Genomic DNA, 26190 nt, shown 5'->3' with positions numbered 1-26190 from the left:
TTTTGTTACAAACCATTCATGTATTGTAACAATTTTTTAACTTTTTATGCAAATGATTGATATTGTTTATTTGAATTAGTTGAGACAGAAATTTATTAAGTTTTTTACACCATGAGTATAAATATAGTAAGTCGCATCTTATCACAATAAACATAAAATTAAGGTCGCATTTATTGTGGTGCGGTTTTTAAAACTCAAACCTCGTGTTCCAAGAACCTTCGATAGCTCAGTTGGTAGAGCGGTGGACTGTAGAGGCATAAAATGTAGATATCCATAGGTCGCTGGTTCAAATCCGGCTCGAAGGAATTTTTTTTTCTTCTCTTATCATTGATTTATAAAAATTAAATTAGTGGAATTGTAGGTCCCCGTTCATATTATTTATTCATTCAAACAAGCCTTCGATAGCTCAGTTGGTAGAGCGGTGGACTGTAGTAGCGTAAGAAAGTAGCCATCCATAGGTCGCTGGTTCAAATCCGGCTCGAAGGAGTTTTTTGCTTTTTCTCTTCATAAAAATTAAATTCTGAAAATCGTTAAGTCGCCGTTAATCCGGTTTATTTACATGTGCAAGCCTTCGATAGCTCAGTTGGTAGAGCGGTGGACTGTAGAGGCATTAAAATGTAGCTATCCATAGGTCGCTGGTTCAAATCCGGCTCAAAGGAATTTTTTTTATTTTATTGTTGTCATAAAAATGAAATTCTGAAAATTGTAAAGCGCCATTAATATCATTTACTTCATGCGCAGCCTTCGGTAGCTCAGTTGGTAGAGCGGTGGACTGTAGTGGTATTCAAATGTAGCTATCCATAGGTCGCTGGTTCAAATCCGGCTCGAAGGAATTTTTTTTATTTTATTGTTGTCATAAAAATGAAATTCTGAAAATTGTAAGGCGCCGTTAATATCATTTACTTCACGCGCAGCCTTCGATAGCTCAGTTGGTAGAGCGGTGGACTGTAGAGGCATCAAAATGTAGCTATCCATAGGTCGCTGGTTCAAATCCGGCTCGAAGGAGTTTTTTTTAATAAATACAAGCGGTGGTGATAGACCATGGAAATATTTTTTTTCTTTGCTGAAAGCTTACGCGTCAAAGTTGTCAAATTAATAAATCGAATAAGATTAATAAAGTTTGTTTTCCGACTCATGAATAGTGGGTTGCATAGAGTACAGGGGCGAAAACTGCAAAAAACGATTCCAGAGCAGCAAAAAGTTCATTAAAAATTCGTTTAATTCCAAAGAATGAAAACTATTTCCATAGCCTAACCTAATCTGAAAACTTTTTGAGCATCCGTTACAATGTAGCACTTATTTATTTTCAAAATTTTAAGGAAATTGCGAGGACCTTTATTAAGATTCCTCACTGAATAAAACAATCGATTCATAAATTAATGTTTCTGAGACAAAGTGGTCTAGCAACCTTTGAAATTTAATCTTAAAAAAAATATGTTGGCAACACCCACGTGTTCCTTGTCCAGTTTGACAGCGATGGCTAAACAAGGTCTGTATATTTGTACATTGCTAGGAGCGTTCCTTAGGAACACTTTGCTTTTTTAAGGATTTTACCCTCTTTTTAAAGGTATATTTAAAAAAGCAAATATTTCAAGGATTTAAAAAAGTAACATTTTGAACGATTTTACCCTGTTTTTAAACAAGTCCAAATTATAAGGATTCTGTTCTGTTTTTAGGAAATATAAAATTCGATTTCGATTAAAAAAATTCACCTTCGGAAGAACAATTAAAATTTTAAATTGTTTTTAAAGTATATTAAAAAAGTTAAAATTCGTCTTAGGCTTATGAGCCTGTGCTGAATTTCAAATTTGTTTGCTAATAAATAAGGTTTATTTTTTATCGATTTAAAATTTAAAGAAATATACAGATGTCAGTGTGAAAAACGAACAGAAAAAATAAAATTTGCATAAATCAAATTTTACAACGAATCTAAAAAATCTAACGAACTTAAAATGTTGTAAAAAACTGCTAAGATATGTTTGGTATCTGCGGAACGGTAAATACATTTTATTTTAGACAAGTTGTTGACGGGATTTGAAAAACACTTAAATACTGATTATGTCATATTTTTTGAGCTTTGGGTTTTTGAGTGAAGCCAATATTGATAGTAGTATTAGGAACAATTTAAATTACAAATTATACAAATGATTCTGATATCAAGGGTGGCTCTGGAATGTCCTTTGCCGATTATTTTGCGGCTTTATTGTTGGCATGGTGAGACATATTTTTTGACATTTAGAAGCCACCTTGATACTAGAATCATTTATGGGAACGCTTTAAAATATAACGTCATTGCTTGTTAAATAACCTCATTGTGTGAGTTGAACTTAATTGTGTATTTTTATAGCCTGAATAGTAGAGACTGTTTGTTTCGAGCGAGATATATTAAACAATATTTTGAGATGACGTCATCATTTTGTTGGAATGAATTAATAGAAAATTTTCCGTTAGAAATGAACCATACTTTATATACATATATTAATGATAATGTGTGTTTAAAATTTCATGGTAATTAATACCCTAGTTTTGAAGACCTAAACAAACAGACAGAACGAAAAATCTTCCTTTGTTTCTATGAGGTATGAAACACCAAGAAAACGGATATTAAGCATTACGAAATGTTACTACTGTTGTTACTTATTGCTGTTAGAGTAGTTCAGTTTCCAAAAAAAAAAAAAAAAAAACTGTATATGTTGGTAATTTATTAACGAAGTTTCTCTGAACTGTACACATTTTCAAAACAAGGAACTTGTAAGAATTTTGTATTTTTTTTATAATAACTTTGGTGAATTTTATTATCACGTTGTTTCTCACTTTGTTAGTTTCCCATACAACAAATCAGTTTAGACTTTATTATTAGTTTTCGAGACGAATCCATTAACCTAAAGAAATTTTATTTTTAACCATGCTGTAATAGAATAAACTATGCCCACAAATCACCTTCCTTCAACAGCTTCTTTGGGCGTAAAGACAATGGGACATTCTCTGCTCTTTGCGATTAATTTTAATATGCAAAGCGTTTTCTTTTTAATGTTCTAACAATCATTAAATCTGAGAAAACGTGTCTAGCCAATACATCATAATAAAATTTTAAATAAATCCTAGAATCCTACTAATGAAGACCCAAATTGCACACACAACAAACAAATAATACTTAAGTATTTACTGGAAGTATACTATCTGGTACCGTAAATTGAAAATGAACACAATTTACTTACCTATTTTATCTAGAACAGGGACAATATTAGTATATTTAGATTGTGCTCTACCGGCCAATTTAAAAAGGAACTTATATAACAAATAGTTACGATTTGTCACATAATTATTAGACTGTAGTGTTAAATAAACTGTTACACTACAGTTACGAAAATAAATTAGTCGCTCTTACTCTTTCGTTCACACAGACAGATAACAACCTTGCAAGGACGCACTACAAAATTATAAAACAATAAAAGTTTTTCTTAAGCAATCGTGCAGCAAAAATTGGTAAGTATACACATACCAGAAGTTAATTTTGAAATTTGCTGAAGGTTATTACCAGATAAGCATCTTTTGTGGCAACTAGGCCAGAAAAAGAAAACTTAGCTGAACCACTAAATAAAGTTTTTTATTACTAAAATTAATCTCCAATAAATCAGATAACGGCACACAAAATAATGTATTACAGTTATTATCATAATTGTGTAAACCGTAAAAAGTACATTTGCATTTTTATCTCTGGTTTGTATCTTGTTCCGAAATTTGTTTATTGTAATATTAACATTCTATGTCCAGTGAGTGAAAACAACCTGATGTCATAATCAACTAATTTGTTTTAGAGTGGAATCTTTTTGTAGTTTAGTTGAATTTTTACATAAGAAACATCTTAGCCATAATGAATGTCTATTTTTGTGGATATGTTAGTTATTTGCTATATATCACTTGGTCGTGAATACCCTGCAGAGTTCGTGAATTTTTTCAGAACAAACTTATTACGTCATTTTTACATTCGAAACTTATCGGTTTAATATGGTTTTCGCAAGTGCACATTGTAAAAATGTTCAAGGTTAATACCACCTGAACCGGTTAAATTTATATATCCTATTTTTGAACAAATGTTAATGTGTCCATTTCAAAGATTATTGTCGCAGTGAATTGTGTTAAAAATAACATAATAAGAACATATTAGATCATTAACACAAATATTTTAACAGTGACAGTTATTTTTTCTTACACCAATAATGCAATGACAAGATCAAGATAGATAGGTTCGAGATTACTTGGTGTATGTGTAAAATGGGTTGCATAAGCATAGCTATTTGTGTATATTCCATTCAAAGACAAAAGAGTATAGTCAAATTTGTGATTCTGTGGTGAGTATTTAAAAAAACAAGGGTTCCAGAGGGATTGTAAAATTAAACGTGGCATCCCTAATAGCTGCTTCTATAAATAAGTAGTTGGTATTGATTCTAATTCGTCTATTTTCACAACATGACATTTCATTCATTCACAGAGGTTATGAATGCAAATCGGTGCAGTTACTCGTACCTACACTAGTCTTTCATTTTAATAATAATAAAAAATAAATCATTTCATAAAAATTTTATTACTTAAATTACAAAATTTCGTTACAGTTAAATACAAAAACATGTCGTCAATGAACTAATTAATTAAATAGGTAGTTATGAGCAAATAGTCGATTATTGTTAAAAGCCTGCCAACTTTAAAATTAGCACGTAAATTTAAATTTGCTGCTACATACAGTTTACGCTCACTTCATCACTCAAGTCTCGTTTAACTATGAAATAAGACCGAGTTTATACGGAGGAACTAGATTAAATCAGTACGAAGGCAAGTATTGCAAATTAGGCACCGTGTTTCGATCACAAAGACAAGAACTTCATCAGAGCATCATATATTAACCTAGGGCTTATCGTTCCATCTGCGGTATAGCGTACTCCTCGCAGTGATCCATCATCGTGACTAACAACACCATATTCACCTACAATGAACCCATCCGACGTTCTTTCTTCCACTCTATATTTTCTATAATTTCGTCCTTCAACGACATAGCCGACTTTTTGATTATCATCTACTTTTCTACTTTCGCCAATTTTAATTTCTTGTTTGGAGGGAAGAGTGGGAGTTGGTTGTATTCCATGAATACGACCGTTGGTCATCACGCTTGCTGATTCATCTATCTCATAGTTCTGTTCTGGTTTGCCATAAACCGTAGGTAGTGCTTGTGTGTATGGTTTTTCTTGAATTTCCCAGTTGCGTTCAGTGGTAAAACTATTTTTGTTTGTAGACGCATCAGAAGTTTGAGTATTTGTAGATTTCTGCCAGTTGAGATCAGCCTTGGTGCTCAGGTCGGTGGTTTGAGTATTGTTGAGATTGGTTCTATCAGCTTCATTATTGAAATTGTTATTAAAAGTAGTCTGACTACCGTCAAAGTGTCGTTCATGTCTGTCATGCTTATCGTTTTCCCACTCCTTCTCAGCATTTGGGTTGGGCACTGACTGGATGACAGTACTATAAGAGACGGATCTAGCCCTTCCTGGCTCTCTGGGATTGTTGTGGTAAATGACTGTTTGGTGAATTGGTTGCAGTTTCCCTTTACTCGCATTTTCATTTAACTGCTGATTTATAAAATCAGAAGTCGGATTAAACGAACTTTGATGCCTCGGCAACGGATGTACACTTGCCGGGTAACCCCTCGCAAAATCCCCAGTCGGCTCCCTGTTGGTCGTAATCGGTTCACTCTCTTCAACGCTAAATTCGCTCTTGTTCGCTTCAGCTACTATACTAGGGTGTTCCTCAGAAGCCACAAAATTCTGATCAGAAAACTCCGTCGTCTCGGTTGCACTTTCCCTAATCGTGGTATCTTCAATTTGTTCATCCGTATTTTCTTTATTAATTAGTGTCCTACCTATAGAAGACGAAACGCTCACGGCAACGACAACACCATCGTTCACACTAGAGTCACTGGAATGTTCGAGTTTTTGTAATTGAGCACTTAGAGTCGTGTCATAAAAACTAGTTTCTTCCGTGTTAGATTGAGCAATCGGTGATGACGTTAGAAGTGAGGTGCTTCGAGTTGCACGACTGAAGGAGTTGTCGTCTGGCTCCCAAGTTGTGGGGATGGTCGTTGGTTGGGTGGTGGTCGATGTGGTGGTTTCTCGGTAGGCTTGACGAAGGGACGAACTCATGAATACGGAGAGGAAATCGGCTCCTGCTAGAAGACCTCTGTCTTCGGCACCGCGCTCCTGTCGAACAAGCGGCAGGCCTTCGGTTGCCATCCTCGTACCGAAAAAAATCTGAAACGAAGAAGTATTTCAGTAAATGATAGTGAAAAGTAGAAAAGTAATAGTTATGTAGATAAGAAGTTTCTTTGATTGATTCATAAGCAGATATAGTATATTAGATCCTATTAATTCGGTTTCAATGGGCGTGAAGAGAACTTTAGTTTTAAATAGAAGTAAACCTACATTTTTTTGAAAGGAATATTTGTTTCCACAATATACGAATATACAAAATTTGCTGTAAAAAAATAGGTTTTTATTTCCTGAGCGTAAGCCAAGGAAGTACTGTAATCGAGACCGTTGACCCCTACAATACGAAAGAATGGATCTTCCGTTTCCGTCCGTCTGTCTGTCCGTCCATCGCATGTGTCAACTTTTGTGAGACAGATAATTTCTCAAACTACCTAACCGATTTTTGTCAAATTTTATATGTAATATAATTTCATCTGATTACATTTATAAAATAATAAACAGTACAATAAAAAATAACACACTTAAATTTGTGCTATAATTATCTGTTAAGATTACTTTGAAAGTGAGTATGTGCTACATTCTTAAAGAATTACATTTTTCAAAAAGAATTGACACAGTTCTTGATTATTATTGGTACTCTATGATTTATTTCATTTTGTATTTAGGTTTTATTACGCCTGCGCGTGTCTTAATAAGAATTATTTCTTGTTTTAAGCCTCAAGAAGTCTGAAGTAGTGAAATTTTGTCGGTTGTGAGCACATTTCTCCCAAAAAATCCAATATTTTTATCCCACTGGTTAAATTTGTACGAGCCATTATTTTGGGAATTTGTAATTATTTGAGGTGAACGAGACTTAACTCGAAAGGCTAACTAAATATTCATAAAAAGCGAGAAGTTAAATACGACTTATCGTATCGTAGAAATAGAAAGTAGTTCAAATTAAATTTAAAACACCGGCGATAAATTTTAATGGCGTATAAATGGCGCAAAACAGGTGACTGTAACTGCGCTTACAAAGAAAACTAAATTAATTTCTTAATCTTTTAAACAATTCAGATTTTTTTCTTCCCTCTTTTCCATTTTCATTTAAGCAACATTTGTGCAAATTTAGCTACTTTTTTCTCTTTTGTTTGGTTTGTGTTAGTACAACCATTATGAAAAGCATTGTAAGCATTCAGTAGTGCAGTTTTATTGCTCAAATGAAAACCGAATCACTTCATTTTCTCGAAAATATCATAATACGCACGTGTTTATTTAATAATAATTCAATAAGAGCTATAAAAATAATATTCAGAACATTTTATTCGATTGTGGTTTAATTAATAATTTTAATCCTCTGTTTTGAGGCGACAAACTAATTTCTACGTGATATTCTTCCGACGTATAAACATAAACCCTTCAAGTTGTTGAGAGTCCATGTTGTTGCTGAGAGGGCATTTTTACCTATTGACCGTATAAGGTAAGGAAGTGCAGTAATCGAGTCCATCGAGAGACGCAACAAATTACGACATCCGACGCTCTATGAAAATAAAATAAAATTTAAATTAAAACTTCTTGTATACATATTTTCTGTAAAACTTTACGTTTTATTATTTACTCAGAAACAATGAAAACGAATACGAATATACTCACGCACTATAGCGCCACCAACCTCCCACTCATTGGCGATTGTTGTTGCAAACGCATTCGATTTTTTCTTACATGCAAGGTCGACATCTTATAATCTATCAAGGAACATAACATGCGATACGCCTCTTTTACTTCACTCTTTAACAAAGCGTAAGTAATTGTTAAATGGTAATTAATTCTGAAATAAACAAGCTGTTGAACAGCGAGATGACTTTTCAAAAAATAAATTTTCCTAAATAATGCAACCGGTTAAGTTACGCTCTCACTGGAATTGCGACGACAATGTATAGTAACATCAATAACTCGAAAGCAATGAAAAATGTGTTTTCAATATTTTTGACCTAAGGCAAGGCTAATCTTAATAAGACGAAGACAATTATTCTTTCTTGATAGCTTCTGTTTAATTTACTGCTATAGTTCTAGAAGGTAATGCTATAAATTAACCTTCAATTATTAAAATATGCAAAATGTTGTTTATGTAACGCGGAGTAACAACAATTATCTAATAATAGCAGGTGGGTCGGAAAAAACTACCAAAACCTAAATTCTTTCCACAATAACCGTTAGATGTTTTGCATCCACATACAAGGTGAATACATCGCCATTGTTTTTCAGTTATGAACGCATCGACAGTGTTAGTTAGCTGTTCACAGTCAATATTATCGCAGTTCAAATTTAATTTGAACTGTTGCACATCAATAACTTTCCAAGCGATTTCGATTTGCTAAAACTGTGCCTTGTAAAACGTACTCAAATAGTAGCCAACCAGGAAAGAGAACTACTAAAATGTTTGGCACAATCTGGGCTCAAGCGTAACAAAATCTGCAGCTACTAGCAACAAATACTATGTGTTTTATTTTTAAAGTTAACACAAAAAAGTAAACTTTAACTTTCTTTTATTTTGATCACAACTTTACTTGTGTTTTGATGATCACACGTGCCTTTTTTATGAAAAAACAAAAAATAGTAGTTAAATATAGACGTATTATACGTTCTACTTGTATTTTATTCTTACGTAATGATATTATACATAGCACAAATACCTGAAGTAGGTAGCTCCAGGCACAAGTTATCAGATTTTTTATAAAAAAAAAATACTGTCGTGTGGCCTTTGTTACGTGTTAAGCAGTCTTTTGAATCAAGCAGGTTAAGCAAATAAAGACTATGCCCGGGACGGCATTTTACTACACAAATTTTATTTTTTGTAAGCTTGTTGCATCATTTCGGAAATTAAAACAACAGTGGCTTTAAACGCAGTTCTTCGTAAAGAAAATTCAAAATATTCCCTTCCTGATGCTCATTCGATACACTTAAAGACACTTCCTAGGACGTAAAAGTTTAATTCGAGGTAAATGAATATATCTATGCAACATCTGTGGAGATGTGAAGGTGATTGGAATGTTGATAGGTGTGCAAAGAGAATTTACAAAATTCTGTTATTCTTAATGCTTTTGGAATAACTGCTGTACAGCTGAATACCATATCAAGCGAAGAAAGGAAAAAACCTTATATGAGACATTAAAAGACATCTTCGAATCTTTTTCCATATTCCTTACTCTTTTATGCATAAGTCTTATGTTGATTAAGTGCCTCGTTAAATTCATGGTTAAAACTAATTCTTAAAGATCTCACATTCCTTCATAAAAAGTAAATTCGAAATATCTTGAAAGGTGTTGTTTTTGCAGCAATTCTCATTAAGACAGAACAAGCTGCTATGGAATTTTTTAAATGGAGTTATTAAAACTTCCAATGTGTATTCAGAAATTTCTCAATAAACATTGTTTAGAATACTTGATGATAATTTAGGATTAAGTTATCAACGCAGCTTACAAAAGGCAATATTAAGTTTTATGGAATGATTTTAGTAATTGTAGATTTCTGATATATGTTATATGATATTCATGAAGTCCTTTACCAAAGAAAAATGAACCATTGTTTTCAAGGTTTCTTTCACTTGCTCTTATTATCGTTGGTTATATGTTATATCAAATTATTTAAATATTATTTTCCATGATGAATTCTAATTATGTGAAAATCTGTGGTCATTGATTTATTAGTTTATCTTTCACTAAACCTTTGTTAAGTAAGCACACGTAGCGCCTTAGGAGGTATATGGTTGTACCGGGTGATTAAAAAAAAATTCTGCTCTAGTTACTCAGACGCTTACGTCAGCTGTGCAACATGTTGCGTCTCTTGAGTTCGAAGGATGTATTTTGGGTTGCCTAACAGTGTCATAATAACCTAACTTCTTATTTGCCGTCTTGGTGTATTTCTGTTATTAGTCTTATCAATTAAAGAAGAATTTTGTCCTGAGTAAAATGTTCACCAAAGAACATAAAAATTTGATGTTGGAATGGTAGGAATCTTACTTCCGCAATGGGCATCGACTTAACCGTAAATGGGCGCATGAAGCCAGATCTTGTTTCCTGGAATTTCGTGGAGAATTTCCTGATGTTGCTGCAGTCGAATCAACTTCTGTAAATGCACTGAGTTATGTCGTTAAGTTATTCCGTGACACAGGAAGCGTTGGAAGAAAATCAGGGACTGGCAGATCAACAAAACGAACGTCCAAGACATTGGACAAGTTATGGAAGATAACCCCTGTAAATCTTTACGAAAATTTTCTCAGCAAGTCGATTTATCATGCAGCATTTGTCAAAAAATCATTAAGAAAGACCTGGGGTTGAAGTTTCAAGAAGGTTAACCACTAGATTGAGACAAGAGTGACGTATTGCGACTGGTTTAATGGAACGTCAGGGTACATGAATTCGCGAAACATGCGAATGTGAAGTGGAGAAATTTCTCATTATTTTCAAGAAACTCCTCCACATGCAGAACAAAAAGGTGTATGGGTTACTGTTTCAAGGACACGCTTGTATGGACCTATTTATTTTCTTTGAAGACTTATGTTGCAGGATTTGACTGATCAACTCGATCCTGAGAAACTAGAATGGCTATTTTCAACATAACGACGCAACAGCTCACACATCACAAACGACGTTAAATTTTTTTAAGAATTTTATGACGACCCACCTCGATCACCAGATTTGACGCCCTTGGATTATTTGTTGTTTCCGACGTTGAGAAACACCATCTTCAAACAATCTGTGCATACCATCGACGACTTCGAGAAGACTGTGAACGAAACAGAGGTTCTTGTTCGAGTACAAAACGAAGAATCAATTTGTGCCTAGGGGTGAGGGTCAACATTTCCAACAACTATTGTAGCATTAGTGCGGTGTTCATGATTTAAATGGTTATAAATAAAAGATTTTGTATTATTTTTATAATCATTGTGGTTTCAACTTTGAATAACCTAACACATTTCACTGTTGACGTAAGCGTCATGGGTAACTGGAGCAGAAATAAAAAAAATCACCCGATATTTGCTAATATTTTCTCATACCTATATAACAAATATACAAGGAGATTCTACATGGCGTTGCTTCTGAAATTTCGTGAGTTTTAACAACGGTTTTGACACTCGTTGTGATGATTGATGACTATTCATCATTTCCTATAAATGTAGGCAACAGTAAGACATTTTTCAAAACCAATTTGATGTTAGATCTTTTATACTCCGAATTACATTATCTATATCTTTAATAGATGTAAAATTATGTAGTCCATCAATCAGTCAATCAACATTTCCTAAAAAGTGATCTAAGGTTATTTAAACAGAACTTCCCTCGCCTCTGAAGTACAGAACCCACCTTTTTCGAAAATGAATAAAGTTTGATTTTGCTAATTTAAATTTCTTTAAGATAACCCTATAAGTTAAAATAAAGATATGTGTGTAGTGTTAAACTAATGGCAAAGAAGCATGTTATGCGTATGTTTCAGCGAGTTTTTCCATTAAAAAAGTGTGATGATGTCATCAATATTTTAACAAGGACAGCAGTTAGAGAAAGTGGGGTGACTCGTTCTTGATATTTTGACCATTTTAGATTTAAATTGTACAATTTTGTCATACAATTTTGATTTTTTTTTTGCGAAAATCTGGATGTCTAGGGTAAACAACCAAGGTGTATTCATAAACAAGTACAGGAGCACGTTATATTATAAAAATAATTTAAATAGCATTTACCGTGCAAAATTTTGAGGTTACGTCGTCAAATTGTTGACGGGGATGCTCAGACAAATTTTGTTAGCGTTTTACCATCTACACTCTACAGTTCTACACGATATACCTGAAATACATATAAAATTTGACAGCAATGGCTCTAGTAGATTACAGACAAACAGAAACGGGCGACCTATTTTTTCATACCTTAAGTTTAAGGGCCATGAAACTTCGAGAAAACGTGAAACTGGCCATTTGCCAGACGGACCCTCTTACAATACTTCCCTAGCTTACACTCGGGAAGTAAAAAGCATGCTTTGAATTGCTGTTTTGTTTGCGCTTTTGTAGTATGTCTGTCTATCTATCTGGTGTTTGTATCCACTTTTATTAGACATGTAAACTCCAAACTGCTGGACCGATTGTTGTCAAATTTTGTATGTATATTAGAAATATCATGTAGATGGTTAAAGCTAACAAAAATTTGGATAATCTTCCCCACCAACAATTTGATGACGTCATTTGAATGAACTGTATTTTAAAACGATGAATGTTATACAAAATATACTCCTATACTGGTAATATACGAATTCACTTTCAGTTTTTTTCGTTAAACATTCAAATTTTCGCAAAAACATTTGCAAGGTATAATAACGTTACATTACCAACACGGGAAAGGCGACATGCGGCGAATCTGTACGACCTGCGGTTGTGGATTCGACGCTGAACTTTGGCCCTTTACTTTTTTTCCTTGCATTGGTAATACGCTGTGACTACTTTCCTTTTCTGCTGTGACTAGTATTATCCATGTTGAAGTCATCACAAATTTTTATTGGTCAAATTAAGAACGAATCACCCCATTTTCTCGAAAATGTGAAGAATAGGCATCCCTTTATATAATAATGATAAAATAAGAATTATAATATTCTGAATATTTTGTTCGATTGTGCTTACTTAATAATTCTAGTCTTCTGGTTTAAGAAGACAAACTCATTCAAATTACGTGACATTCATTCGATGTATAAATATAAATAAACACTTGAGCTTCAGATTGCTATTATCTAGTGCCGAAAGACGTTGTATACTCTTAGTTCTGTGCCTAAAATATATTATAATTTTTTAAAGAGCTCGACTAGTCGGATTATATTTATAGACTTTGAATAATTTTTATTAATCAAATTAAGAACCCCATTTTCTACAGAATGTGAGAATATCTACGTCTTTATTTAATTATGATGAAATAAGAATAATAATAATCATAATCAAAATATTTTGTTCTATTGTGACTTAACCAATAATTTTAGTCTTCTGTTTTGAGGAGACAACTCATTCAACAAATTAAATAATTTCTACGTGACATTCTTTCAATGTATAAACATAAACAATCGAAGTTAAGCATGTACACTGATAATAATACACTCTTTTCCGTTGGTTTTTTGCTTTGAATGAAATTTGCACCTCCGCGGTTCGAGGTGTCATCTACACCACTGGTTTTTAATATATATCAAGGTTATCAGAAAACATTTTTTTTTTATAATTTTTCAAAAAAGCGGGACTGTACGTCAAATAAAAATTATAAAAAAATCGTCAAATATAAATGTCGGGCAATTAGCAGTAACCAGTCATGACTAAGTCACAAAATTCACCAAGTTTCAAAGCCAACTTAATGTTCTATAATCAATTAATCACTTTGTACTTATGAAAGTATCTCTCTCTTGCGCTCTAACACGGGTGGAGAATTGACTGAGTTTGATAGCGAAGGCAGTTCTGTGTAAATAAATTTGGTACTTTTTTAAAGGAAATTATTTTTAATATGTTACAAGCAGTATTTATATAACCCTGACTTTAGTAAGTTGAAAAAGGACGCTAAATTGTATAACACTTTTCACACTATCTTTATAGACTACTCAAACTGTCGTTAAACTTGGCTTTTATTTTTATTATTTCACTAATACGACAACTTTTCTCTCTTAAATAAAATATGACCTGTGTCGCAAGTATATTTAAATCTCTTCTTGATTAAACTGTCAAATAAAAAAAACGAAAAAGTAATCAAATAAAGGCAGTAGGTATTAATTTTTTTAAGTAACTGGTAAATTACATATGGTTTTTGGGAAAATATCTAGAATACTTATTAGTGTATCGGAACATGTAAACAAGTGCATTGTTGCAATGAAACCGTACAAAATTTTTAACTTATTAAAATAAAAAAAATGTATAGTTGCACATTAAGATATTTAACTACCTATTCCAGAACTAGAGAGATTTTAGAAACGCGGAAAGCCGGAATTACACCGCCTGAAAGTGTCAGCAAGGAAATTTCCATTTGGCTCCACTGGGCGTAATAAATTAATTAAGCAATTATGATAAACAGGCGCCACAGGTTTAAACTGTCTCGAAGCTCGTTATTTACTCTGTTCAAGTGTGTACAAACGCCCAAATCTCAGCGTGAGTCTTGAAATACCGTTTTGACAGGCGTTATAAGGCCGGATCAAAAGCGCTCATACACAATGGTTCGTTAAGAGCATTTTGCTTCTTTTGCGTAAGGCTTTATCGAATTCCATTGCTTTATATGTAAAACGGATTTAAATGCTAACCAACTTGGGTCGTCGTTCCTTCAACAGGTTTGTCTCCACTCTGGATGTCATCCGCTTTGAATGCAGATTATCGAATCGTATATCTCCAGAGATGCAACGGCATTCCTCAAATGATTTTATGTTTAGGAAATGCAGCGATTCGCGTTAACGCTTATCGGGCTGACATTTTGACTTGAAGAATTTGTTTGTTTTATGCAATATGACAGAGTGAAATGTTGGGATTTTGGATCGGCGATGCGAATGGGTGAGGGAAAGAAAGTGGTGTGGCGGAGATGAGGATACTCGAGCACGTAAGTAGCAGATTTACATGCATAAAGGATATGAAGGGGGTAATTATGTAGTTGCTTTAATTATGCACTTTTCAAGTTTGAAAATTTGCTCTTGCAAAACTTTGTTGAATAATAAATGTTTTGTTGGAAATGGTAATTCTGCGTGCATTGGAAGGTCACTTAATCAACCTACATCTAATTTCCTTGGCATATTTGAGAGTTAAATTTTAATTTGAACACATAAATGGAATCAAAATGACGATGTGTGAATGATTATTTAGTTTCAACGTTTATAAATTAGTTGGTCACTTTTTTATCACCTCAAAATTAAAAGCATATTTTCTAATCTAGCGTAATTTTCAGCGAAATATATGGTTTAATTGCTACTTAACTTGTAATAATTTTTAGGAGTGGGCGGCAGTAAATCCGTTTGCCTGGGAAGACCTTCTCTTATTGTAAGAGTCACAACTAAAAATTATTTTAAAGTTCCCACTTATATCATTAAAATGTACAAAAATAAGGCACAACGCCGTGTCCAATTTCATCTCTACTGTAGCACTTGAAGACATGCGACGTACGTCGTTTAAAAAATAAAAACGAAACAACCAATTCTTCTGTAACTGTAACTTATTTTGATGTCTAAAACAGCTGACATTGTAGAGAATATTATTTCCAAGTGAGGAGTAATCTTTATTTTTTCGTTAAACTATTCACCTTTTGATTTAGTTATTGTTGATTAAAGCCAGTAGGCAAGCCAGTGTCCTCTTTCGCCAATGATCATTTTGATTTATGAGGAGGAGGTCAACTTTTGAGAGGTTAGATACATTTAGATATTATGCAAATGAGATGATCGTTGTTATCGACACAAAGAGTCTACCTGAAGGTTATGGAATCAATCGTAAAATAATATGTCTTAAATCAAAAATGATAAACAGTGGTATCGAAAAAAAAATTTTGGGGCGCCAGATGGAATAGTTAGTGACGATTCACTTACTAGAACAGAACAGCAGAAATTAAGTGTGTATTTTCCGCCTGAAATAAAAATTAAAAAAGCCATTAAAGAAAACACCATTAAATTTTGTGTTATCAAGTATAGGTTAAACTTTTATTTAAGAACCATGCTCCCAGAAAATATTGATTCCCATTGGAGTCGAGATGAACAGCTTGGTGTCATATCAAAAAAGATTTATGAGTTAACAGTTACCACATGACTCATATTTTTATATTTTTATTATTTAGGTTAATAAATTTTATAAAAATAAGAGTTCACTTTATTTTTATAAAATTTCTCTGGAAATTGTCTAACTAATCTCCTTTCTGAGATCAAGAGTAGCTATAGCTGTTGAAGCAAGTTAGACAATTTCGTAGGAAATATAAACTCAATTATTTATAAAAAAAATTGGTCGAAAGTTGTTTCGACAGAACTTTCCCCGCTTCTGAAGTACAATGAAACATATCCAGCATTTTCAAAAATTATAAAATTTGATTTTGCGGATATGTAAATATGTAATGTTAAAGTAAACGTAAAGAAGTATATGTATGTTTCAAATGAGTTTTTACTTTACAAAATTTTGCAATGACGTCATCAACAATTTTGTAAGGACACATAGGTACATCACCTTGGACTAGTGCACTATAGTACTAATAATAACAGTATTTTTAATTTTTTTGGAAAATAGAAGGAGCTGTTCTTGATTTGATCAATAAAATAAATTGATTCATTTATTAATTTTTTTGAGCCACCTGCATAAGCAAATCTAAAAAATATGAATCCAATGATAAATCACAAGTATGGAATGATAATATTTTGCATAATTTAAAAAGGATTTATTCGACAAAATTTTGAGTTGACGTCATGCATTTTTTGGGAGGGGGTAAATGAAAACATTTTGATTAACGATTTACCATGATCACGATAACCTTAAAACGTTTGCAAGATTTCAAAGCATTTGGTTTTGCAATTTCTGATTTAATCAATAAAACACATTCAAAGTCATTAATTTTTTGAGTCACCCTGTATAAGCAAATTTCACAAAATAATGTATAGATTCATCATCTTTTGACGTTCTCTATTTTTTGGGAGATAAGCAAATATATTTTGATTAAAAATTTACCATGCTTATGATAACTTTAAATCATCTGCAAGATTTCAAAGCATTCGGTTTTGCAGATTTAAAATGAAATTGCAAAATGTTGTTATATAATTTTGATTTTTTTTTTCCAAAAATATGGACGTTTCGGGTAAAAACTCAACACGGATTCATAAACTACACGTGCAGGACTACTATTTGATACAATGTAAAACTCATTTACTATGTACAATTATGAGGTGACGGACAAACAGACACGGGAGACCCATTTTTTCGTATTCTAGGGGTCATGACCCATCGAGAAAATATGAAAGCAGCCAGTCGCCGAATGAACCCGTTTACAATACTTATTTGCACTTAGGAAGTAAAAATACTTGCTATTTTGAAATTGGATTAATAGTTATAAATTATAATACATAATTTTACGATTCCACAACTTTCAGGTATGTATAGTTCCCCAGTTCTAATTCGGTTTTATGATAGTAACCCATTGTGTAAAGTTAACTTCATTAACAATGGATGACTACTGCCGGTGATGGGACAGTCATAAATAAGGATTTAACCATTATACTGTAGAATGATAACGGCATGGTTAAATCCTTATTTATGACTGTCCCATCACCGGCAGTCCTAATCTATTGTTAAGAAAGTTAACTTTTACACATTATAAAACCGAATTAGAACTGGGGAACTATACACACTGTGCCCACTATACCGTAGAATGGTAACGGCATGGTAATGGCATGGTATGATGGCATCATCGGCGGTAGTAATTTATTGTTAAGGAAGTTAAGTTTTATACATCATAAAACCGGATTAGAACTGGGGAAACTATACACACTGTGTCGGACCTCCTTCTCATAAATCAAAATGGTCATTGGCGAAAGGGTTACGTACATTTACTAAAATGCGCTAAAAGTTTGGTTTTAAACAACAATAACTGAAAAATGAATAGTTTAACAAAAAAAATAAAGATTACTCGTCTACTGGCAATAATATTCTCTACAATGTTAGCTGTTTTAGACGCCAAAATAGATCATAGTTTGGTTTTAAACAGAAAAATAGGTTTTTTCGTTCTTATCTTTTTAACGAAAGCCTTTAATTCAATATAAACGTCATTTCCGTGAAGATTTTTGTATTGACAACAAGTACGTATGTCGTATTAGTCTTCAGGTGCTACAGTAAGGATGCAATTGAACATGGTGTTTTGTACATTTTAATGACTGTAAGGAGGATCCTTATTGTTTAAATAAATAGTTATTGGATTTTGTAAAGGATCCGCGATAAAATGCTTATGAAGTTAAAGTCGTACCGTACGAAATGTTTAGCCGAACTTTAGTTCATTATACATTTTCTTAGGACAACACAGTGCACCCATTCATACAATGACTTGAAGAATTAGTGACATGAATAAAACTATTGTTTCAAATAAACACTCAAACCTGAAAAGGATTAATTTATTAATGCAGTTTATCCTACCAAAAACTATTTATTTATCGGCCAAAAAATCTTATACAAATCTCGTGCTGCAATGATTTTATAGCACTTCAGCTAATGCCGCCTTCGCCTTTGGCTTGGGCGGCAAACGAAGCTGTCGCGCCATAAAATCCTTACAGCAACTGGAATGAAAATTACTATTACTGTTTGTTTGGAGTGTGGTAAGCTGATAATGGACACAGCACTAACCAGAAGCTTGTTACTAACATGATTAACAAACTTTTTTCTTGTTTTAGTACTTTTATTGTACCACAGTACCAAAGTATTTTCTCCAATTTATTTGTTTTAACAAAATTCTACTTGATATATTTTTGTTTTTTTTTTTCAATTTTTTGTGATTTTACTCAAACAAATTAATTATTATTAACATTATATTAAAAATAGCGTTTTTGCATGTAGTAATATAGTTGAATAAACTACAGTTGAAAAGTGTGAAAACTTTCCATTGTTTACAGTTAGTTTTAAAGTTAGACAAAGTATTAAAATCCACAAAAAAATGTGTAAATTATAAACAGCGTTGAAGCGCAACAAATATGCAAGGCGTGCCCAAGAGCATATTTTAGTAAAGATTTTTTTCATAACCTTGATGTTATGACCTTTTTTATAAACATGATGATACATATCACGTAATACTAATTGAAAAGTTCAGAAATTAGCCGTTAAAATTAATCGGTTCAGATATTACTTTTTTTAAACACATCTTGCGTAAGCAGTTATAAAATAATATACACAGATAAGCACAAGCAATATCTACCACATCTCAAGGGATTTTTTTCTGATGTGACGTCATAGCTTTTCTGGACTGGATGGATGAATACATGTTAATTAATGTTTTGTAGTCCCTAAATCACTGCAAAATTTTGGAAAACTGTAAACTGTAAAATTTGATGCTCCAGAATATTTTCGCACAACCTGAATAAATACCTGATTTTCAAATGAGATAGTTAAATCGCAGAACCTGAAGATAGTAGGTTCAATAATAGCATGATTTCAGTAGTTTTGAAAATAAGATTCTGAGACAGATTTTCGTATTCTGTAAGCTACGAACAAGCGATAAATTAGACATTTGTTAAAACTGCAAATACCTTAGTGCTCGGGAAGTAAAAGTAGTGAAATTTGTTCTAACAAATACCGATTAACCTGACGTCATCAAAACACATAAATTATATCATTTTAAATTATCCCACGTCACCCTTGCGGCGATGTTATCCGCTATGTGTAGATCAAAACAATAATAGTCGATATTATACAACCAATCAAAAAAGTATTCACATGGCAGTATATCATCAACTAATTAATTTTTCTTTTGCACTACAGTTTTAACAACTATTTAATTAGGTAACTTCTATTTTTGGAACTAAAATCTTAAAAGTTACAACTATGTTAATGTTGTCTGATGCTATAAATACCTACTGTTTAAAAATTTTTATCGTTTGTACAAGCACCCCACTGTTTTAGGGTTTTATTAGCTAGAACACACATAAAAATGTAAGACATGGCAATTTACGAATTTCTCAAGAAAAATGTCCTATAAATTTTGCAGTTATTTATATTTACAATGTCAAATTACCGGCTATAATTTGGAATTCTCGAGAAAAAGAAAACTCTCCTCGTCGTACTATAAAAACAGTTGACTCAGCATTAATTAAATTATACTCTTTTGAATAATTCGCCGTTAAAAATAACAGAGAAATTCATTAATAAAATAAATAATGCATAAACGAAATCAAGTTTTATTCCGCACGATTAAATTGTCCATGTTCAGACGTATCAAAGGAAATTTTAAATTGTTCAGGACAACGAAACCGAAAGCTCTATAAATCACCTAGGATATGGTGGCGCCTTTAGAGTTCAAGGGCGTCTTAAACAAAACCTCACCCATTTTAAATTATATCAAACCATATCTGCAGCCCACATGGCTTGACATAATTGAGTCTATGTTGCCAATTTAGACAAAAAATTTGCGAAAATTTGCACTATTAAGACCATCACGTCTTGTGGTTATTGCAAGAGAATAATGACAAAATAGTCGTTTCGAAGACAATCGGTTTTTAACGAAATTACAGATTTTGGAACAAAATCGACCACAAATTAACCGAGACTTGTATCTGCTCCGCCATTGACATGGGATTAGCCAAATGTGCCGGATGAATACACAGGTATGTCCCAGATTATCAGTCGTGAAGTCTACTCTTTACGCAAGGCGGCTTTTCCAATGTTGATGGGGCGTTCCACAGGGTACTACTTCACGACCCTTCTTGTTTCCGTATAATCCATCACTGGCGACGATTTATCAACAAATCACTCGGACGTTGCTACCGCTTGTTTCCAGTCACTTATGACAAGTGTTGCATTGTATTCAGCTTGTAAGGAGTTCACATCTCGCATAATAAGATTACTGACATTAGTGGGTAATAATACACCAAAGTGTTGTCATAATTATCTCTACTGAAAAAAGTGTAACAAATGGAGTGCATTTTTCGAAACGGATGTGGAGAGTGTGGTAGCTGTTGAGGCGTGGAGCATTGTGTGCAAATTATCCATAGTTTAATAAATAAAACAACGCACAATAATACGTACTGAACTGTCATTTGGCGGTGCATTTGGTTCTGAATAAGGGAGATTTTTACAGGTCTTTGACTGTGTTCGCTATGAGTCACATTCTGGAGCGAAAAGCTTTTGTCCTGGTGATCCTAGGACGTTGGCATTTAAGTAACATAAAAATTGCGAAGAATGCGACTGGTTTTCCAAATTTCCACGTAACGGGGAGATTTATGGGTGTTTTAGATTCAGAGCATGACACTCGACATGATTAGGTGGTGGTACTACACCAATATTTACGATCTACTATAATCTGGATCGGAATTGAATAGTGTAGGAGGAAATTCGCACCCACCAACAGAAAAAAACATATTGTGGAGCCGAAACATAAAAATTACGTCTGCACAACCGTATAAAGCATGAGACGGCCCAGCTGCTCTTTCTTTTCATAAAACTTAACGCTACTTGTGCTAATCGAGCCGACATCCGTGTTGAAATTGTTAAAAATGTTAAATTGAACACATAAAGGTCACGCAAGGGTGTGGCAACAATACTTTTAAAAAATAACAAACACAATACACGGCAACAATTAATAGGTTATAAGGTGATACAGGATCAGTGAGAAAATTAGCAGACACATCAATCAGGAAAACATGACCGCCCAATTATTAAAAATCTTGTTCTGGTTGGATTACAGTTAACGAAACTAGCACCAGATAAATTAAGCTGACGGTCATGATTCACTTCGGACTGTCATCTATCTAAAATTTTTATCAACAGTGGTGTGGTAAGATCGGATCGCCCGAAATACTTTCGGTGTTGTTCAATAACGTAACAAAACACTTTTACCATTGCTTCATAAAAAATATATATATTTTATATTCATGGTCAAGTAGAAAGTGTAAGTAGTTATAAAATCGTACCCACAAAAATCCCAGATCGAGTTATATAAAAGTTATTGGAAGGCTGCCGCTAGTCATGTAGACGGGTTATTTCGGATAAGATAATGACAGGACAAGACAATGTAGCCTTGACAAGGTCGTACTTTGTTCTTTTGTGGACGACCACGAGGTGCGTGAAGGAATCTGAATTTTTAGCGAAATGCTTTATGGCAGGAATTTGTTTAAACTTGGCGCTAGTTACCTTTAGCGGTATTTTTAAAATAAGGTACAACCTTGAAGTTTATTCGTTCGTTGATCGATAGCTGTATTCAGGAACTTACCCAAAATTAAAAATCAGCCACTGGAAGCATGTTAATTCCCACGATATTGTAATAATCATGAAAAATACCATTAAAGCTCGTAAAAATGCATGATGCTGACTAATTAAATGAAAACTGCGCTGTTCAAAAAACATTTAAAGAAATACCAAGGCCAATATTTAGCTCAAGAACGGGTTTGTATAAATGAACATATAATGATTTTAAATCTGCATTGTTAATAAAAATAAATAGACGGATTATGAGCATTTGAATTCCAAGATTCTTAATTACCATAAGACCGCTACTCTACTATAAGAAACCGATTCACGTAATTAGATGCAACCGGTAATCATTAACATCGATTAACATAAATTAAACAATTTGTCACAATATTTTTCCAGGCAATTATAGCCATATTTTCATTTTTTAATTGTTTTTTAATTTTTTCGCTCCATATTTTCCATAATGTGCAGTCGGCTAACGTGACCTCGCAGTCCAGTTTCGCCGGAAGTGACGTCAACTAGTTTTTTGTTTTCGGCTTAAACTTCGTTAAATTTGCAGCAGTTTTTCACAATATACTTTCACTGAATTTTTGTCTCCTAATTTTATTTCACAACAACGAAACTATTTGTCAGGATTGGCCTCAATAGCAAAAAATCACAGCCGCAGTTTGGTCTAATCAAGCATAAAAAGTTGCTCCTCAAGCGCCATTGTTATAAGTGCAACTGCGTTATGTAAATAAAGCAACTAATCAACTATTACTTTCATATTCAGTAACCTTAAAATTGGAACACAATTTTGCCCTAGTTAGTGTAGGTGTTGTTGAATGTTTCACATCACCAACAAGAAGCTGGTACAAAGATATACAAACTGCAAGTTCACAAGGACGGCTAAATGGACTTTCGTCACTAATAGTGACTGCGAAGTGAACCCAATTACATGGTTCGCTTCTCTTATTCTAAAATGACTTAAGTGTATGAGTGTTGGGAATATTATTTAAAAAAAAGTCTGTCTACCCAACGCCATTATTTTCTAGCTGCATTTATATTCACTTTATATACTGACGTACAGGTGCAAAAATTGATCGAAGGTTATTTCGACAGAACCCCTGAAGTACAATAAAACATATTCAGCTTTTTCGAAAAAGTAGAAATTTTTGATTTTGCGAATTTTATTTCTCTGTATAAGAACCCCTATAAGTATATCAGTTTGGATCACCCTGTACAAGCAATTCCAAAAAAATATGCATCCCATGATAAATCACAAGCATAATGAAGCTCATCATATTTTGCACATTTTAGATAGGATTTATTCGGCAAAATTTTGAGATGAGGTAATCTTTTTTTTTGGGGAGTAAACGAATATATTTTGGTTAAAAATTTCTCATGTTTAAGATAACTTTAAAGCATTCGGTATTGCAGATTCAAAACTAAATTGCAAAATGTTGTTATACAGTTTTGATTTTTTTACAAAAATCTGGACGTCTCGCGTAAAACATAATTAGGGATTCAAAAACTATTCGTATAGCACTATTATTTTATACAAGTTAAAACCCACTTACTATGCACAATTTTGAGGTGACGTCATCACATTGTTGATGGGGATGGTTAGACACAATTTGGTCAGCGTTTTACCATTTAAATGATATTCGAAATACTCATATAAAATTTGACTACAATTGGTCCGATAGTTTCGGAGACAGACAGACGTAAATGGGGGACCTATGGTTTTGTAGCCTAGGAGTCATTACACATCGAGAAAATGTGAAAGTAGCCAGTCGCCCGATGGATTCGATTGCAATACTTCCTTAGCTTACGCTCGGGAAGTAAAAATTACTAATTTTGGTACAGAATGCAAATATTTCCGGTGTAGTTCATTAAGGTCCCTCTAAGGTCACATTTGACTATTTAGGAAGTCTCATAAAGCTTACATGTGCTGGTCGGATTTGGGACTTTCGTGATGATCCTACTCCTCTGGAATGAAGATAAATCACAAACCAACGGAAGAAAGTTAGATCGTAATTTGCTGATGTAATAAAACGTGTAAAGCTGTCATTATCAAAGAGCAACAACAATAACACTAATAATTAATATCGTTATTGTGGAATTTTCTGCATAACTTGTCTTAAAAGTAGCTAAAACCGTTACGCCAAACAAAATCCTTCAAAACATCATTTTTGTCTGCATTCTGTGAAGATGCTTAAAATTTTTAGAACAAGGTTAAAAATTAATTAATATATTAATTAGGTACTTACGTAATCAAGCTGATCCTATTTCCGCATTGGGTTTTGTTTGGAAACAAAATCAAATTTAATTAACAGTATTATTATTATTAAGTACCTGCCGTAGTTCTGTCAATATATGCCATGTGATTATGGTTATTATTATGTTAATATTGACGTTTCCATATCTTATGTTTGTTTATTGTTGACGTTAATTGCAATTCACGTCTACATTATCAGCTGGAGTTGTGACTATTAGGAGCAAAAATTAACAAAAAACCTTCAAAGAAAGATAAATGACCCACCTCTATAATTTAGCGCGGCAACAATGTAAATTTTAAGATTCAGAACCAGCAGAGTTATGACTTAAAGAATTTCGCGTTTAATGGCAAGGACGTACGATGCACTCGCCAAGATTTAATGGGGAAAAGTTGAAGAAATACAATTTTTTGAATTCTGTTAGCTCAGCTATCGTCTACTGTATTAAGTTTCACTGCCAAGTAGGTACTCAATTGACCTCCGTAACCCTCACACCTGCTCCTTTAATAAATGCTCCGCAGTATGCAAATGAAATCTGTGTTTAATCATGTCGGTTGTACATTTTTACAACCCTGTGGAGAGATATTATAGTGCCGACATTTAAAAGTTACGTTTAATTCGGGAATGAGTTGTAATAAATTGTAGAGATGCGGTTTTAAATAAGGTGGTGGTACTGAAGGATGTTGTTCTGAAGAAGTAATAATGATGTACATAAATCATACTTTCTGGGTACAAATAATTAGGGAAATTAGTAAGCTCTTCCGGGTGTTGAATCATCAATAACAATAATCATAGTGATTGGAAGTATCATTGTTCGTTTTGGTTATTCGATAACATGTTCAAGACAAATAACAATGCATCACTACGTCACCTTCGGTTATGGATAATGGTACTGTAGCAGGCACTAATCATCATTAGTGTGGATATGAGATTATTGTAAAGAACTTTTTATTGCAGGTAACCATATAATACAAATAAAAGCCGCAGTGGGTAAAAAAAATCCAAATAAATCTTAATTAGACGTATAATTCTGTAATGGTGGCTTTTTTCCAGCCTTTGGATAAAATTTTTATTTCAAATTAAAACTTTTACTACTTCTGAGCAGGATAAAATATAAATCTAATAAAATTACAAATTTAATTCCAAAAATCAAAAATCGAAACATTTAGTTCATCATTTTTCAAATATTAGTATCAGATTTCAATTAAAATGACAATAATAATATTAATGATAGTAATACTTAATGCCACGAAACATCATGAAATTTATAATTATAAAAATTATTCCATAAAGAACTTTATTTTTTGTTGCTAAAAATCAAGAATCTTTTTATTACTTAAGTGTCTGTTTTGAGGCGACAAACTCATTCAAATCAAACAAATTTCTACGTGACATTCTTCCGATGTATAAACAAATACTTGAAGCTAAAGCTTATTATTGCTGGGAGACCATTTTTCACAAAACAAGCATCGCAAAATCTTATTGTACCTATCTGTATTTCAGAAGCGAGGGAAGTTCTGTCGAAATAAACGACCATTTTTTTTATAAAATGAGAAAATTGTGTAAAATAAACTCTAATAATAACATCTAGTTTCATTTAAAAATTGAGAATTTAAAACTAAAAAAGGTCTAAAGATTTAAATGTCTTATTTATAGTAATTTTGATGAAACTGTATTAACGTTCCGATTTCAAAAATAAAGTTTTGAAAATATTGTATTCTATTTTTTGTTATCCGTCAAATTGACGTTATTTATAAAAACCAAAAATTGATGTATCAAGTTGTATTATAAC

General features: G+C 32.9%; 1 protein-coding gene and 5 non-coding genes across 6 annotated transcripts in view; 5 read left to right on the top strand and 1 right to left on the bottom strand.

The window, feature by feature from the left end:
* The first annotated feature begins 215 nt into the window (after window positions 1–215).
* On the top strand, window positions 216–305 carry Trnay-gua (transfer RNA tyrosine (anticodon GUA)). Its single transcript is given in 2 exon segments — window positions 216–252; window positions 270–305. It is a non-coding gene; the product is annotated as a tRNA-Tyr (tRNA).
* A 90-nt stretch (window positions 306–395) lies between these two features.
* Trnay-gua (transfer RNA tyrosine (anticodon GUA)) lies at window positions 396–486 on the top strand. Its single transcript is given in 2 exon segments — window positions 396–432; window positions 451–486. It is a non-coding gene; the product is annotated as a tRNA-Tyr (tRNA).
* Window positions 487–568: 82 nt separating this feature from the next.
* On the top strand, window positions 569–659 carry Trnay-gua (transfer RNA tyrosine (anticodon GUA)). The gene is given in 2 exon segments: window positions 569–605; window positions 624–659. It is a non-coding gene; the product is annotated as a tRNA-Tyr (tRNA).
* An 82-nt stretch (window positions 660–741) lies between these two features.
* On the top strand, window positions 742–832 carry Trnay-gua (transfer RNA tyrosine (anticodon GUA)). Its single transcript is given in 2 exon segments — window positions 742–778; window positions 797–832. It is a non-coding gene; the product is annotated as a tRNA-Tyr (tRNA).
* Window positions 833–914: 82 nt separating this feature from the next.
* Trnay-gua (transfer RNA tyrosine (anticodon GUA)) lies at window positions 915–1005 on the top strand. Its single transcript is given in 2 exon segments — window positions 915–951; window positions 970–1005. It is a non-coding gene; the product is annotated as a tRNA-Tyr (tRNA).
* Window positions 1006–4566: 3561 nt separating this feature from the next.
* LOC135126492 (uncharacterized) overlaps window positions 4567–26190 on the bottom strand; it is a 40718-nt gene continuing 19094 nt past the window's right edge. The window contains exon 2 of the mRNA XM_064052512.1: window positions 4567–6296. Coding sequence (XP_063908582.1) covers window positions 4863–6296 — 1434 coding nt within the window. The 3' untranslated portion in view covers window positions 4567–4862. The remainder of the gene's footprint in view (window positions 6297–26190) is intronic.

This window comes from Zophobas morio, unplaced genomic scaffold, assembly GCF_036711695.1.
Source record: "Zophobas morio isolate AGI-343-1 ecotype UQ-CSIRO unplaced genomic scaffold, CSIRO_AGI_Zmor_V1 ptg000011l, whole genome shotgun sequence".
NCBI classification, from domain to species: Eukaryota; Metazoa; Arthropoda; class Insecta; order Coleoptera; family Tenebrionidae; genus Zophobas; species Zophobas morio.
This window is presented reverse-complemented; position numbering and strand designations above follow the sequence as displayed.